This window comes from Trichoderma breve, chromosome 5 (assembly GCF_028502605.1).
Source record: "Trichoderma breve strain T069 chromosome 5, whole genome shotgun sequence".
NCBI classification, from domain to species: domain Eukaryota; kingdom Fungi; phylum Ascomycota; class Sordariomycetes; order Hypocreales; family Hypocreaceae; genus Trichoderma; species Trichoderma breve.
In genome coordinates, this window is record NC_079236.1 from 944102 (window position 1) to 959162 (window position 15061).

Genomic DNA, 15061 nt, shown 5'->3' on the forward strand with positions numbered 1-15061 from the left:
CTCTTCACACTTGTCTGTGAATGTGACTGAATATGCAAGGTTGCATTGAGCTGGATATGCTATTCCGCTCGTGTTAAATCTCACTTGACCGGTGACTTTGACATAGGCGAAGATATGCGACCAAATCAATTTAACCAATGGGTATCATTATATGCCCGAACCCACGTATTTTTTGTTTTCCAATACATGCATGACCATGACCAAATGACAGCCCAACGCCATATTTTATGCCTTTTCGTTGCCTCCCCTGGAAGCCCTTATACTCCAGATTCCCCTGTCTGCTTCTCGGGCAGTTTTGCTTTGAAACCATCAATAAGTAAATGATCTTCTGAGTTATCAGCTCCGGCTGGAGGAGCCATCTCGGAGGGCGCCTTGACGTCCTTTTCCTTCAACGTAACCTTGACCTTGTCTAAAGAAGAGCCGATTCTATTGTCGCCTCTTTCCATTGCTAGGGCAGCCGAGTCTCGAGCAGCTTGCCGTTGGTCTTCCAGCTTGAGTTCGCCGAGCTTGCGGGCCGTTCGATCTGCCTCCGTCTCTGCCGACTTGTCTTCATCCAAAAGATCAATCTGGATGTCGGGAATTCCAGCTCTTTCCCAGGCAGCCGTCTCGTTAAGCTGAACCTTGACAAAGAGGGCTCTGCGCGCACACTGCTGGGAGCACCACTTCTCCAGCTCCTTGCGCTTGACGATTTCGCCACTGTTTGTGAGCTTCCATTCCCCACCCGAGCCGGTTTGACGTCTTGGTTTTGGACACAACGTGTAGCCGCACAGTTCATTTACGTTGCGCTCCTCAATGAGGTCATCGTAGTCGGAAGGTTGGAAGAGCCGGACGTTGGCCTTAAAGTCTGAGACATCGGATGGTGCTGGATTTGAAGCGTTGTATGAGGTCTCCCTAACGAGAGGGTATTCTGATAAAAGGATTAAGCTGTCGAGGATCTGGCTTTCAAGCTGCTTTCTGTGCTCCAGGAGCGTGGCATGGTGGATGGCGATCTCCCGTGCACTCTGCTTGGGCTCGTTGGGAGGCGAAACGGAATCCTTTAGGATGCTCTTGAGCTGACTCGATTTGCTGGCCATGGGGTATTAAAGCTTCCCTCTTGTGATGCCTTGTGCGCCCTGGTTTGCGGAGAGACTTGTCTACGGTCGGGCTGTTGAAGATGTTTGTTGTTCGTTGGTGCGTCTAGAAGCTTGCATGTGCGGTTGTGCAAAAAAGCAAAGCACCGCTGGCGATTACCAACCAGTAAGGTAGCCTAAGCAAAGCTGCTACCCCACTAAAAGCCGCTGTGCCTTGCTTCTATGGAGCGTGCCCCAAGAGGCATGTCATGTACTTGTACCTACATATTACAGGAGAGCTGGAGGGGTTTGTGCTTGTGGCGCCGGGGCGGGCGAAACATGCAACCGGTGGCGCAACTTGGAAGAACTGACAGGGCATCAGAACTTGTTGTTGTATGAGTACGAGTATATAATTGAAGATGCGCAAGGGTGCCCGGGTTTGAAGCAGGAGCAGCACCTTGGCAGGACGGGGATTGAGGATTGAGGGCCTCAGGCATTGAGCATGTGCCACTGGCCGCGTGGGTTCAAGGTTGGGTTGCGCCCCGATTGTTGCGGCACGAGGGCTGTGTCGATGGTTGCTGGAGCCGGAGGTCCGAAGAGTTGGGTTTGGTTTGGTTTGGAATTGTGTCGGTTGTTTTGTCAGACTCAATGCTGCTAGCGGTCTTGGCTATCTAGTACTCGTAGGCATCCAGGTTTGGGGATTTCACATTGGAAACGATGGAAAGCTTCAAAGTCCCTTGCATTGATGGCGCAGGTAATTATAGAAATCTGATCTCGCATGCCTGGCCCTAGCATGTTTCGTGTTTTGCAAGGCCAGGCCAGGCACCACGACCGGGTACATATACGGGGTCGAGTCTTCAAGTACGGTAGCATTTGATTTGATTGATCGAATCCATCCATCCATGGAATTAATGGAAACTAAACTCAACTGCCTGTAACCCTCAACCTGCAGTCGCTGTAACGGTGACGAATGCGGCACATCCTCGGTACATGTACCTGAGGCGACAACCAACAACCCCCGATTGACCCTTTTCACTCACGCTCCAGGTCGCCCATTGTCTGGCCCCTCCGCCACTCGTCCTCCTCCAGGTATTGCTACTTGCGACTACCCGGACTCTAGTGCTTCTCGTCATTGCCTAGGCCTCGTCGCAGCCTGTCATGGTTGCGCTGACGTCGACACTTCCAGCAGATCCACCGCGTTTCACAGCCTCTGAGCCTTTTCATCCTCTACTTCAAACTCTCGTGCAGACCAGACCTCAAACGCCCATCTTTGTTTTCTGCCTCCATCCGTCTGCGTCTGCGTCTGGGCTGAAACTGCCGCTTGTTGGCTAGACCAGCAATTCCCTTACCTGTACTGTATGTACTCGTATCTACGCGAACCCCCTCACTCACCCAGCTTTCTCCCCACGTTTTAGCCACTCACCGGCTGACCAAGGGACGGCTGCTCTCTAGTGCCCCACAGGCGACGACAACCTCCTCCTACAAAGACGCCTGGGTTGGTCGTGCTGAGCCCCGAGTCCAGCATTGCCGCCAGACACCGCAATGGCTGCCCTGTTCCGCGTCAAGGCGCTGTACGAATACTCGTCGCCGCACGAGGACGACCTCAACTTCCCCGCCGGCCAGATCATTGCTGTCACGGACGAGGACGATGACGACTGGTACGGCGGCGAGTACGTCGACGAGGCCGGCGCCAAGAAGGCGGGCATCTTCCCTCGCAACTTTGTCGAGAAGTTTGAGCCCGTGGCGCCCCCGCGACCCGTGAGGAAGCAGCACAAGCAAGAACCCGAACCCGCCGCTGCTGCCCCTGCGCCCCCTCCGGAGGCTTCTTACGAGGACACAGCTGCGCGATCGACACCCCCGCCGGGAGATGTGGCCTCAGAGCCCTCGCCAAAGAGACTCGCCGAGCCCGTCAAGCAAACCAGGGCGCCAGAACCTCCTGCTGCAGCTCCTGCTCCTCCCGTTCCAGCTCCCGCTCCAGTGCCTGTTGCTGTCCCGGCTCCGGCTCCCCCGCCCGCGGCAGCTCCTGCGCCAGTTCCGGTGCCTCTGCCATCTTCGCCCAAGCGTGCCGACTCCCCCGCCTCAGCTGCTCCGGCCGCCAGTGCTCCGAAGCCAAAGGCCGCGCCTCCGCCGGTATCCGAGAAGCCCAGCTCTTTCAAAGACCGCATTGCAGCGTTTAACAAGTCGGCCGCACCTCCGATTGCGCCCTTTAAACCCAGCGGCCTTAGCGGTGCTGGCGGCGCATCGGGCTTTATTAAGAAGCCATTTGTGGCACCGCCCCCTAGCCGAAATGCCTTTGTTCCTCCTCCTCGCGAGGCCCCCGCGGCCAAGATTTATCGAAGAGATGAAGATCCCGAAATCAAGGCTTCCGTGGCCGAGACTCAGGGACAAGCCGAGAGAGCTGGACTGGTTACCTCTGAAACTCAGAAAGAGGGCGACGAAGAAGACCAGCCCAAGCCTACTAGCTTAAAGGAGCGCATTGCTCTCCTCCAGAAGCAACAGATGGAGCAGGCACAGCGCCATGCTGACGCACTGTCCAAGAAAGAGAAGCCCAAGAAGCCGCCGCCACCTAAGAAGCGCGTTGATTCTCAAGCTTCCGCCGTTGAGCCTGCTGAGGGAGCCGAAGTTCCCGAACGAAAAGACAGCGACGAGCCCGCCCCAAGAGCCTCCATGGATTCTGCTCCCCCCGAGCCGGCTCCTCTACCCCCGCGGCCCCAACCCGAACTTACGGAATCTCCCGCAGAAGCTGCCAATGGAGATGAAGCGGCTGAAGCGGATGCCGACGACCATACTTCACGACGACTGTCCAAAGTGCCAACCTCCTCATCCGCTGCTCCCGCTGCTGATGTAGAACAGCCGGAGACTCAGGAGACGGTGGAGGAAGAAGGAGAGGCAGAGGAAGAGGAAGAGGAGGAAGACGTTGATCCTGAAGTCAAGCGCAGAGAAGAACTCCGAGCGCGAATGGCCAAGATGAGCGGTGGTATGGGCTTCCATGGCATGTTTGGCGCCCCGGTTCCTCCGATGGGAGGTGGTCTGCCGATGAAAAAGGCACCCAAGCCACCGGCAAAATCTGCCACCACGCGGGAAGAGGATGTGACCCCTCCGCCGCATGCTCCTCCTGTTCCCACTATGATGGCACTCCCGGGCATGGGCCTTCCAGGCCTTCCAGTTAAGCCAGCCGAAGAGCCAGCACAAGCTGATGAACCAGAGGCTGAACCAGAACAGAAATCTGAAGAAGAGGAAGATGCCACTCCTCCTGCTGCCGCCCCCGTGCCCCCCATGCGAGCCGAAGGCGAGTCTACTGGCATTGAACATCTAAAGCCCTTTCATTCTGTCTCTACTAACACTCCCATAGCTCCAGAGCATAGGGCACCACCACCTGTTCCTCAGGAAGACCTGTCTGCTCCTCCTGTTCCATTGGCGGGTATGTAAAGATACGGTTATCTTTAAATAGTCAGATGAGAACTAACACCTCAAAGCTCGACCGCCACCTCCCCCGGCTCCTGTTGGAGGTAATGCGAACCTTTGCAACTAACTGTCTGTTCACGCGCTGACTGGCTCAATGAATAGCTCGATCCCCTCCACCGCCGCCCTCAGCTCCCCCCGCTGTCAAGTCAGCTACAGAGGGATCTGAATCTGATGATGAACTGTCTAATGGGGCTCGTGAGAACGCTGAGGCCGCTGCCTCAGTACTGAGATCACCACCTCCACCTCCTGCCCACCACCCCTCAGAACCTCCTCAGTCGCCCCCGCGCCCTGGAGCATTCTCGCCAACTTCGCCGACTAGCAAACGTGCTAGCAGGCCTCCGCCGCCCGTTCCAGGGGCTGCTTCCATACTCGCTGCGGTAACATCTCGCCCACCGCCGCCCCCTCCGCCCGCCGCCCCGAGCCGGCGATCTACTGTGGACTTTGGCGTCGCCTCGCCGACCAGGCCTGCGCAGGCAGGAGAGGAAATTGGAGAGGCCACAGAGTACGAGGGCGACTACGATACGGATATTGCATCGTCTGTGCCTCACAAGGATGCTTTGGCGGCGCATGATCAAGAGTCTAGCATGGAAGAGACCAGCCTCCAGTCACCATTCAACGATGCTCCTCCAGAGTTGCCTCCGCCTCCCCCGTTTGCTTCGACGCCGAGAGCAGCCCCTCCTCCCGTGCCACAGTCTCCGCCACTGAACAGAAGGTCTACGGATCTATCTCGGTCTGTTCCAATCTTGCCGCCTCCAGCTCCTCCCCCTAAGCTGCTTTCTCCCACGGGAGATGAGAACCATGATGGTCTGTTCATCTCAAATGCTAGAGGAGATGACGCCCAGGACTCTCCAATTCTACAGGATGAGCCTACTCCCCTTTCATTCGAAGACTCTAGAGCCGTGTCGCCACCTGATCGAAGAGCCCCTCCCGCAATAGGCTCTCGTGGACGCTCATCGATGGATATGCCCAGGCCCAGTCTCAGCGCTCCCAGGAGATCAATTGATCACCACCGCCCGTCTATGGACTCTGGCTTCATCGCGGGAGATATTGATCTGGCTGTGCAGAGCGGCTGGTGGAAGCAGTCGAACCAAGTCCCTCCCGTCCTCCAAGGTCGGAAGGATATCCACTTTGAGTGCGATGAATCCACTTCGACAAATCAAGGCGAGAAGGTTATGATCACCAGAGAAACCTTTATCCTGTTTCAAGATTACTCACAGACCATTCTTACGGCTCGCTACGACCCTAATGACCCGACAACTGTAGAGCTGGAGCAGCGACACGAGGCGCCCCCTAAGGCGATGCGACAGGACCAGATGGAGGAAGCCTACGACACCTTTGGACGACGTATTTCCGCATCCGCCATCGCTAAGAAAGATCAGGTTGTCGGCGATGGCACCGCGCAGAGCTTTGTTTTGGAAATGATTCGACCTCTAGAGGATGCCCTGTTGCCTATTAGCACTAGATCGTACGGTGCCCTCGTCTATGCCAACATGGCCAATGCTTCCACCCAGCAGCACGATGTCATTCGACCTGGCGACATCATTACCATTCGTAACGCCAAGTTCCAGGGAAAGCATGGACCCATGCATGCCAAATACTCCAGCGAAGTTGGCAAGCCGGACCATGTCGGCGTTGTGGCCGAGTGGGATGGCACCAAGAAGAAGGTCCGGGCCTGGGAGCAAGGCAGGGATGGCAAGAAGGTGAAGCAGGAGAGCTACAAGCTGGACGACCTGCGGAGTGGAGAGGTTAAGATCTGGCGTGTGGTTTCTCGTAGCTGGGTCGGCTGGCAGAAGAAGCTGTCTTAGTGGTACTAGAGCAAATTACTTTTTTTTCTTTAGCATGCCTGGCCGGGGAGGGCTTTTTTGAAGAAGCGGAGTGAACAAATTAAAAAAAGAAAAAAAATTATTGGGAGGGGAAAGGGGGGCATCCGTGATGCAAAATTAATCTCATATCAACGCCCGGTCCTGACATCCAATTCTTTTTGCGTGCCAGATTCCGTGTGTTGTTTTATGAAGAGCGCAATGCTTGTTTGGCGGTTTGTTATTTTTTTTTATATCGTATGCCATACAGGTGTTGTTGCCTGCTTTTTGTACGTTTATGCATCTGTTCATATAATCTTCCACTTAGATGTTTGATTTGCATTATTCTTTGCTAGAAGAGTGATTTTTGCTTGTGACGTTTGAAGCGGATACAATGTCTGTACGTGACGCTTGACCAGTCGGCTTTTTGGATGGTGATCGATGTATCTCGAGTCTTTGCTGAGGGTTGTTGGAATAGAGCCTCAATCTTCCTACTTTGGTGAGATAGATAGATGGCTCTGGTGCTTGGTGATTGTGAGGTGCTATGACTTCGTACTGGGGGCAGAAGAAGTGAGAAAAAAGAGAAGCATCTTAATACTGCGGCAGTTTGTCCTATCTGGGCCTCCAGAGACCAAAACTTTGATAATTGTTTTTGAGGCGTTGCTACATGTAGTCTTCACTTTGGCGTCGCTCAAGGCGTCGTTGCGCAGGCGCATAAATTTGTGCCTCTTGCCAAATGCGTAGGCTTCACAGCAATTTTAAACCAGCCTGGGGACCTGAAAAGGCCAAATCCACTCTTCGATAATACATCTAATAGTTGTGAGGCGCAGGGAGACTGGCTATTCTTCACAGCAATTTTAACCTCTCCCGAGAGTTCGGGAGCTTGACCGACTTGCACTCTAATTGGATGTCTTATAAAAATGACATCTCGCTCTTTACAGCAACTTTAGCCTCTCCTGAGACTTGGCAGCTTGGTTAATTTTTGTACTTTAATTGAGTGTCTTAAGGTATCGCGTTGCAAGGGGATGAGAGAGGTACAAAAGGAGTTTTTCTCTGACCATTTCTACTAGGTACTACTTGATATATAACCTAGCAGATACAGGGAGGATTGAAATCTCAAAGAACCAATCTGTTGTATGTACCTACATGCCTTTGAACGGATTCTCTGGGCGTGTGGTTAAATTGCCAGCCTTTCGTTATCGTTATGACGCCGGATCTCTTTTTTATTGTCCGGGAGCTTAGGGGAAATCAACGTCTCGGCTTTTAGGAACTGAAAAACCCGAGTTCTGGTGAGCGCAAAGAGGCCGGGATGGAAATTTACGGTGTGGCGTCTAATATGTCTTGGATTCCGTGTCTCACTCGAGTTTGGTTGATCAATGGGAGTGATTCAGTTATGCGGTGTGACCTGTTATTATGCATTCTGCTGCTATGGATTTGCGCCTTTGAGAGACATGGCCAATACTTTGACTTGATCCTATGATTGTTTCATCTACAATAACATCTGGGCTGTGAAGCATTTAGGCTACACCCAGATGCGTAGTATATACGAACAATACAACAGTAGATGGATTACTACTAGTATGGAAACGTCCACTTACTCGTCTCTGCCGAATCGGGGACTAGTAAAGGTCGCACGGCAGATCAGATTGGCTCGGCTCGGCTCGGCTTACGAGAAATGCAGGGCAGCCGCTGCTACATATCCTCCCTTGCTAGCGGGTCAATGACTTACAAGGCAGCTTTACTCAGTCGTCATATCGAGCAGACGCGATTGACTAAGCTGGCAGATGCCTGACGAGGCGAGGGCGGCTGGATCATGCAGGTCGTTGATATCGGAGCAAATGTTGAGGATGGCCCTGTGACCAGGGGAGAGGAACGTCCTCGAATCTCGAGTCTCTTGGACCTTCTCCCCTGCTCCTCTTTCTTCTTCTCTTCCTCAAGCTATCTTCTCTGTCTACATTACGTCTGGTACGGTATACTGAACTGCTTGGCTCATTCCTTTTCATCATCTTTGCTCAATCCCCTTTCCTCTCTCTTTTAGCGCATTATCTTTTACATCCTCCAAAATGCCTGATCCAGATTTCCCTACGAAATGCATGGCAGACTTCTTCTCCAACCAAAGAAAAGACCTCCCCATTGCCCTCGAGACCAAAGACGTCAAGGACAAGACTTACATTGTGACCGGCGCTACTGGTGGCCTCGGCTATGAGGCCGCCAAACGCCTTGTCCAACTTGAAGCCGCCAAAGTGGTCATTGGTGTGCGCAACGAAGAGAAGGGCGAATTTACAAAGACGACGATCGAGAAAGAAGCCGGCCGTAAGGATGTCATTGAGGTGTGGCCCCTAGATCTGGCCTCATACGACTCTGTCAAGGCTTTTGGCAAGAGATTGGAGACGATCGACCGCATCGATGCTCTCGTTTTGAACGCTGGTGTCTCCCACGCTGAGTGGCAGGTCAAGGAGGGCAGCGAGGCTCATATGACGGTCAACTTCATTGCCAACCTTCTGTTGACCTTTGAAGCCCTCCCAATTCTTCAGGCCAGCGCGAGCAAGCACGACATCAAACCTCGCATTGTCGTTGTTGGCTCAATGGGTGGATTCTTTGCCTTTGAGAGCATTAGGAAGTTCCCCAAGACGGGCGTTCTCGACGACCTCAACGACAAGGCCAAGTGGAAACCCCTGCTTGACAATCGATACAATGTGTCCAAGCTGTTTGAGCATTTTGCCGTGCGTGAATTGGCTTCTCTAAAGCCTGTTTCCGAAACCGGTATCATCGTGAATCTCGTTGATCCTGGGCTGTGCAAGACTGAGCTTATTCATGAGCAAAGTCCCTTTGTGCGTTTCAAGGCATGGTGTGCAAAGCTGATAATGGGACGGAGTCCCGAGATGGGTAGTCGGACGCTAATTCACGGTATTGCGGCTGATGAGGAGAGCCACGGGAAGTATCTCACTGCTTGCGAGATTCGAGAGTAAGTCTTTACAAGAGCTCGTCATATGTGATGATTAAAGTATGGCTAATGATGATGCCTTTCTTTAGGGAGCATATTCCGGAGTGGGTAACCAATGAAGCCGGCCAAGTGCTTCAGAAGCAGATCTGGGCAGAGCTCCTTGAGAAACTGGAGAAGATTCAGCCTGGTGTTGTGACTGCTGTCATTCACGAGTAAGAGATATAACGCCTAGGTCTTCTTATACTACTGGCGCTGCATGGTGGCTCTTGTAGAGAAGAGTGCTATTTTCTGACAGTATTTGATGGCGCACGATGAGATTGATACAATGACAGTTGCGTACCACATAATAATAGAAGTACCTGATACATGTCCGTTGTCAATATTAGCAAGCTATGCTGCGATGATGTCGATGCTGACAAGGGTGACTCTATATCGACGTAAGATGAGTGCGAGTCTTAGTAAGAGGGGCTTGCACTCACACGCTTCCATGTGCCGCAATTATATGCGCACACATCAGTACAAGGGGACACAATTTGCATGATATAAAATATAATCTTTTCTTTTAATTATCATTTTTGTTTATTCACCTTGAGAAGCTCAGTTGGTACATAGATGTATGTGCGGGGGCGCAACAAACCTGGAAGACACCATTTCTCAACACAAATCCATTAGCAACCAGAAAGAAATATCTCTTTTTAAAACACTTGGCTGTCGTTCAAGTAAAATATTTGGCTATTTGAGATAAACACTCCTAACTACCAGATAGGAAATTGTTTCTTAAGGAAGCTGCTTCCTCAACTTCGAGTACCTATACACTCGTGGTGATACAGATTGGTTCGATTCTGTTACTTTCCACTTTACGTTAGATCGGTCGTAATAGAATGAATTTATTCACGTTATGAACTCTATCTATGTATTTACTCGCATATCAAATCTACGTTGTATTGGATGAGCCGTTAAAAAGTTGGCTAATCTCTGCTTGACTGAAAAGCTCGGCGCCATTCTTTGACACTGTGTTCTTAGAAGTAGGCCATATTTGATGACCGCCAGTCTTATTACCATGCTTCCATGAAAACTTGTCTCCTGGATGAGTGATATTCGACGCCGGCGGTATTAGCGGTTGCTTCGACGGCTTTCCGATCAAGGGCTGTGCCACCTTGGAGTAAGCATACAGAGAGATGAGAATGCAGCCTCCAGTATTTGGAGGTTCAAGAACATATGCACCTCCATAACTTGTCTTCTCCGAGCTGTCATCTTCATTCTCACAGAAGAAATCAGTGCTCCAGGCCTCTAAACAAAGTTCGGAATTCATCTCGTCCGATGCGAATGGAAATGACTGTTTTGCTCCGCATCCAGCTTGATTGGGAGCCCACCCTGCCGAGGCCACAACGTTATAAGTGTCTCTCTCCACTTCTTCCACGAAACCAAACGTGTTGTCTGGATCTAGAACATAACTAGCCGAACAAAAAGACTTGACAACTGTCTGTGTTTCGTCCAGGGAGAAAGAAAGGTAGCCATCAAGTCCGTTAAAACAGTAGGCATTGCCAACGTTAATGGCCGTGTTGGTTGGGTACGGTGTGGATGATGATACTGGAGTTGACGCCGTTTTGGAAGGCGACCACGTGGTAGTAGCGGGAGGATTGCTGGAAGTAGAGAGAACAAACTGTGTTAACGTGACAGAGACTGTGACTCCTACAAACGAGGGATAAATGACAGCCCGCGTCCCGTCCAGAGAGGTCGTAGAGATAGATTTGACGTTAGAAATGGGATAGGCGGTCTGAGCCACAGTCACGTAACCACTGACGACGGGATATGGCGTCTGCTGGACAACAACACTCTCGGAGAATGTGACAGTAACCGTGGGTCCCCAGTTGCCAATCAAGTCGACATCGTCGCCCTCATCATCAGTGGTAGGATCGATGGAGACCAGCGGACAATATGAACCAGTTGTTGTGGCGGTTGCAGTGAGAAAGCAACCGGTGATAACATCCGAAGAAGTAGTAGTACATGATTGTGTCTGACACGATACCCAGTAGTCTGTCACTGAGGATGTTGTGCAGTCACAGCCAAGATAAGTGTTGCAAACGGTAGCGCACGGCTTTGTAGTGCAGACTTGATGACACTCAGTGTTTGTCTCTGTCGCACAGTCCTTGGTTGACTTGGAAGTTGTTGAACTCTCTTCACATCCCTCACCAACACAGTCGTCTTCCGACCCTGGGCCACATCCAGGGCCAATGCATCCATGTGATTCATCTCCACCGCCGCCACTTGAACCGCCCCCGCAGTTAATGAGACAGAGGTGACCACAACCAGTGAGACAGATAGGTCCCGGGATCCCAGCTGAGATGTGAATATTGCCTGGGTGGCCTGGTGGAGGACCAACATCAATGCCAGTCGGGAAGGGGCCTGGTTTATATGTGTAAGTAATGCCATGAGTGGGCTCCGTAATGATTACGGGCGGTGCGATGATACTGCTTCGTACAGGGACGATTTCTGAAGTGGCCGTGGTTAAGATGATGTTAGACACCTCGATCACGGATGTCGTGACTGGTGGCAGCGTGATGAACACTGTAATTGTAGTTGTGAGGTATGTAACAACACCAGTTGTGGTCTTTGGCCAAGTCTCCTCAATAGTCTCTGTGACGACCGGGAAGGTGATTGTCGTCATGGAAGAGAGTGTCCATGGCGGTAATATGAGCGTACAAGGCGGCTCACAGGCTGCTGTGGGCGATGGAGATTGCCATATTGTAGGGTCAATGTACACAACGGCACCGGTGCTGCTACTTGATGCAGGACCTGATGCCCCAGGAATCGACCATGTGACGGTTGGAGTCGGGTCTGGGTTTGGCGTCGGTACGACCAACACTGGGCAGTCGTTGACTTCAGTGATATCTCGGGGGCCTTGGACACACTCTGACATTGGAGACGAGGAATCTCCGTTGTATGCCACCACGCAAAACTCAAAGTTCCAGGCCCCTGGGAACAGAAATGTTACCCCAATACAGGGTACATCTGAAGTGTAGCCACCCAGTATGTAGGGCTGGTCTGGCTCCAGCAGAGACCGAGTATAAAAGCCATAAGCGTAGGCGTTGGGGTTGCTGTCAAATGTGAGCTGTACAGTTGCACCTTCGTTGATTGTGGCTACCTTGAGCCCAGTTGGAGCGCCAGGTACGATTCCACCAACAATTGCGCCTTTTCCACCGGATGGGAGGCCAGCACAAAGTACACCGTCAACAGTAGCCCAAGTTTCAACTGCAACCTCCACACGGTCACCGGCGTCCATACCATGGTAACTTGCCGAGGTTCCTGACCACCCATAATCTGACAGAAAGACTTGTGAGGTCTGGTCATAATAGATGGCGCCGTATACATCAACGTCATATCCTGTAACAGCATCCCATGACATGTCAATCCCGTCTGCAGTGGATCTGACAACAACATTGGAAGGGCCTGGGGCACACGTTGGGTTTGCTGTTGCTGTGACTTGAGCACTTATTCCTGAGCGAACGTCTGAACAAAACGCCTGGACTTGGTAAAACCACTCAATACCAGCAGCAGTCCATGTTGTGGCATACATCGGCTGGGTTACGTTGAATACTGAACTCACCGCGCCGTTGAACCCAGACGTCACAATATATCCATAGGCGCCGTCTACCGGATCCCACGTCACTGTGATTCCGCAAGTGCTTGGAGTGGCTTTGACATTGATGGGTGTACTGCAAGCCCGTGCAGGAATAGTGCCGTTGATAACGAAAGCATTGCCGGGCCAGTTGAATCCCTGAGAGAGGGTGTTTGCAAATGCTTTTGCAATCTGGAACTCTCCCAAAGCATTAGGATGCAAGCCATCAGATCCTGCAGGGCACCCATCAGGGTTGCCTTTCACCTCGTTAGAAGACAACGAATTGAGCAGTTTGGCCAGGCAAGGCATCAAAATACTCACAAGAATAGTTTTCGCGAAATTGGACTAGTTTAATGGGGGATTCGGTGGTAGACAGACTTAGAAACAAACCAGGCAAGGCACCATTATAATCATCAGTCTTGGTAATGAGATCATCACGGCCACCGATGAAAAGCCTCTGAGGAATATTTGCTATCGCAAACCCGATGTCTGCTTTGGCCGCGCGGGCATTCTTGATGAACGCCGTCAAGCTCTGCAATGTTCCATAAGCATCACTTACAAACCAACCCACATCATTGAAGCCGAGTTCAAGCAGAATATAATCTGGCTGATATTGTGAGACCATTCCTTGAATGAGGCTCATATCTTGGGCCATTTGGCGCCCCCAGGCTGCAAAATGACGGTTTCCTCCGTTGAAAAATTCAGAATTAGAAGGAATACCGGAGTTGTATCCACCAAGCTGGCGTACAGGCCCCGGGCCTTGCTGCGTGTCTTGGCCATATGGGAGTGGAGGAGTGGCAGGTTGGACAGGATCCTGCTCAACTGTTCCTGTGTATGGACCTACAAAGTTCACAGACACGCCGTTGTTATGAAACCACTCCCAGAGGCGGTAACGCCAAGTGAAATCACCATTGCGGCCCTGTGAACGTTTTAGCACCTGTTGTTGCCCAGCAAAAGAGTTTGGTGATGCTTTGTTCATATTCTCACCTGTGAGATAGAGTCTCCAACGATCATAATCGAAGGATTGTTTGTAGGAGAAACGACAGCATTGGTTGTCAAACAGAAACTCAGGAACAAGCTTAGAATTCCGATGATTGACATCGTTGAGGGCCTTCCGGGCAGACATTGCCCTGGGAAGAATGACATTGATTGTCTAAACTGGAATAAACCAGTGTAGAGATTTAATATGAATAGAACATCTATCTTTAAGGATAATCATGGTTGGACTGGCTCTTTTGTATATGTAACTACATTGAGATATTGCACCACAACGATGAGGCTTTTCTGGTCAAACAAATTTCAGACTTGGTCCTCCGGGAAAACTATCTACTGCTGTCCGGTCCTTTGGTATAACTCCACTTGAAAGAATCCTTCGAAGTAACATGATGTTGGTGATCTGTTGATATCAAAGTTGACGCCGTGTGATAGTATGCCGTGGAGGCTCAGACATGCTTAATTGGTTTAGACATTAAGACAAGGTCGTTCCACCTCCCTCATAGAGTTAGCAGTATCCGGTCCAACAACGTTAACTACTCTAATCATGCCATAATCTATTGATTTATTGCGCGGTTAGTTAATGTTGTTGGTTGAGCCTCAACGGTTAGATGGTACCCAAGTTCCTTATTTGGTCTAGTTAGCTGAGTGACAAGACGGTTAACGTGCCGCTCCATGCCAACGCCAAGATCGAAATAGACAAGCTCTTGACAGCAGCTGAAAAAATATATTTCTAGTCTTTGGAGTAGTCCATATAATTGGTACAAGTTTATACCTCAAATGCACGTTGGACGTTACTGTGAATGAGGCACGCTGATGAAGATAACGGCAAAGACTCTCCAATGTAGGAATCCGTCAAAAGTCCCTCAATGAGCCAACATCACTCACCATCAGACTGAATTAGTCGCTCGCAAAACGGGAAGATGGCCGGAAACATGATAAAAGAACGCAAAAATGCTGATCAAGAGTCGGGGTCCGAAACATTGTAGCCGAATTGTCACATGGGCTAATCTTGATGCTTGCCGAGAGCTGAAGTTGTCACATGTTGCTGGCTAACCCAAAGCAATGACGGAGTAAAGAGTAAGGGGAAAAAGAGCTCTCGGAGGTATCTGCCTATTACGGTCCATCTAGCCGGATATCTCTTTCCCATATCCTACTCATCAAGCCCTTTGAAATACAGTGACCCTCCCTT

The 15061-nt window shown here is 51.1% G+C and overlaps 4 protein-coding genes across 4 annotated transcripts; 2 read left to right on the forward strand and 2 right to left on the reverse strand.

Annotated features, from left to right (window-relative positions):
• Nucleotides 1-257: 257 nt before the first annotated feature.
• On the reverse strand, nt 258-1073 carry T069G_07996 (rtr1/RPAP2 family domain-containing protein; the record flags this gene model as incomplete). The annotated part of the gene is made up of 1 exon (XM_056175206.1): nt 258-1073. One exon carries the CDS (start codon nt 1071-1073, stop codon nt 258-260), a length of 816 nt encoding a protein of 271 aa, XP_056026155.1.
• A 1518-nt stretch (nt 1074-2591) lies between these two features.
• T069G_07997 (variant SH3 domain-containing protein) lies at nt 2592-6319 on the forward strand (the record flags this gene model as incomplete). The annotated part of the gene is made up of 4 exons (XM_056175207.1): nt 2592-4338; nt 4402-4470; nt 4526-4558; nt 4617-6319. The coding sequence occupies 4 exons, from the start codon at nt 2592-2594 to the stop codon at nt 6317-6319; spliced, it is 3552 nt and encodes a 1183-aa protein (XP_056026156.1).
• Nucleotides 6320-8376: 2057 nt separating this feature from the next.
• On the forward strand, nt 8377-9473 carry T069G_07998 (short chain dehydrogenase domain-containing protein; the record flags this gene model as incomplete). The annotated part of the gene is made up of 2 exons (XM_056175208.1): nt 8377-9278; nt 9347-9473. The coding sequence occupies 2 exons, from the start codon at nt 8377-8379 to the stop codon at nt 9471-9473; spliced, it is 1029 nt and encodes a 342-aa protein (XP_056026157.1).
• A 718-nt stretch (nt 9474-10191) lies between these two features.
• Nucleotides 10192-13977, reverse strand: T069G_07999 (GDSL-like lipase/Acylhydrolase family domain-containing protein; the record flags this gene model as incomplete). The annotated part of the gene is made up of 3 exons (XM_056175209.1): nt 10192-13133; nt 13198-13795; nt 13864-13977. The coding sequence occupies 3 exons, from the start codon at nt 13975-13977 to the stop codon at nt 10192-10194; spliced, it is 3654 nt and encodes a 1217-aa protein (XP_056026158.1).
• Nucleotides 13978-15061: the final 1084 nt, after the last annotated feature.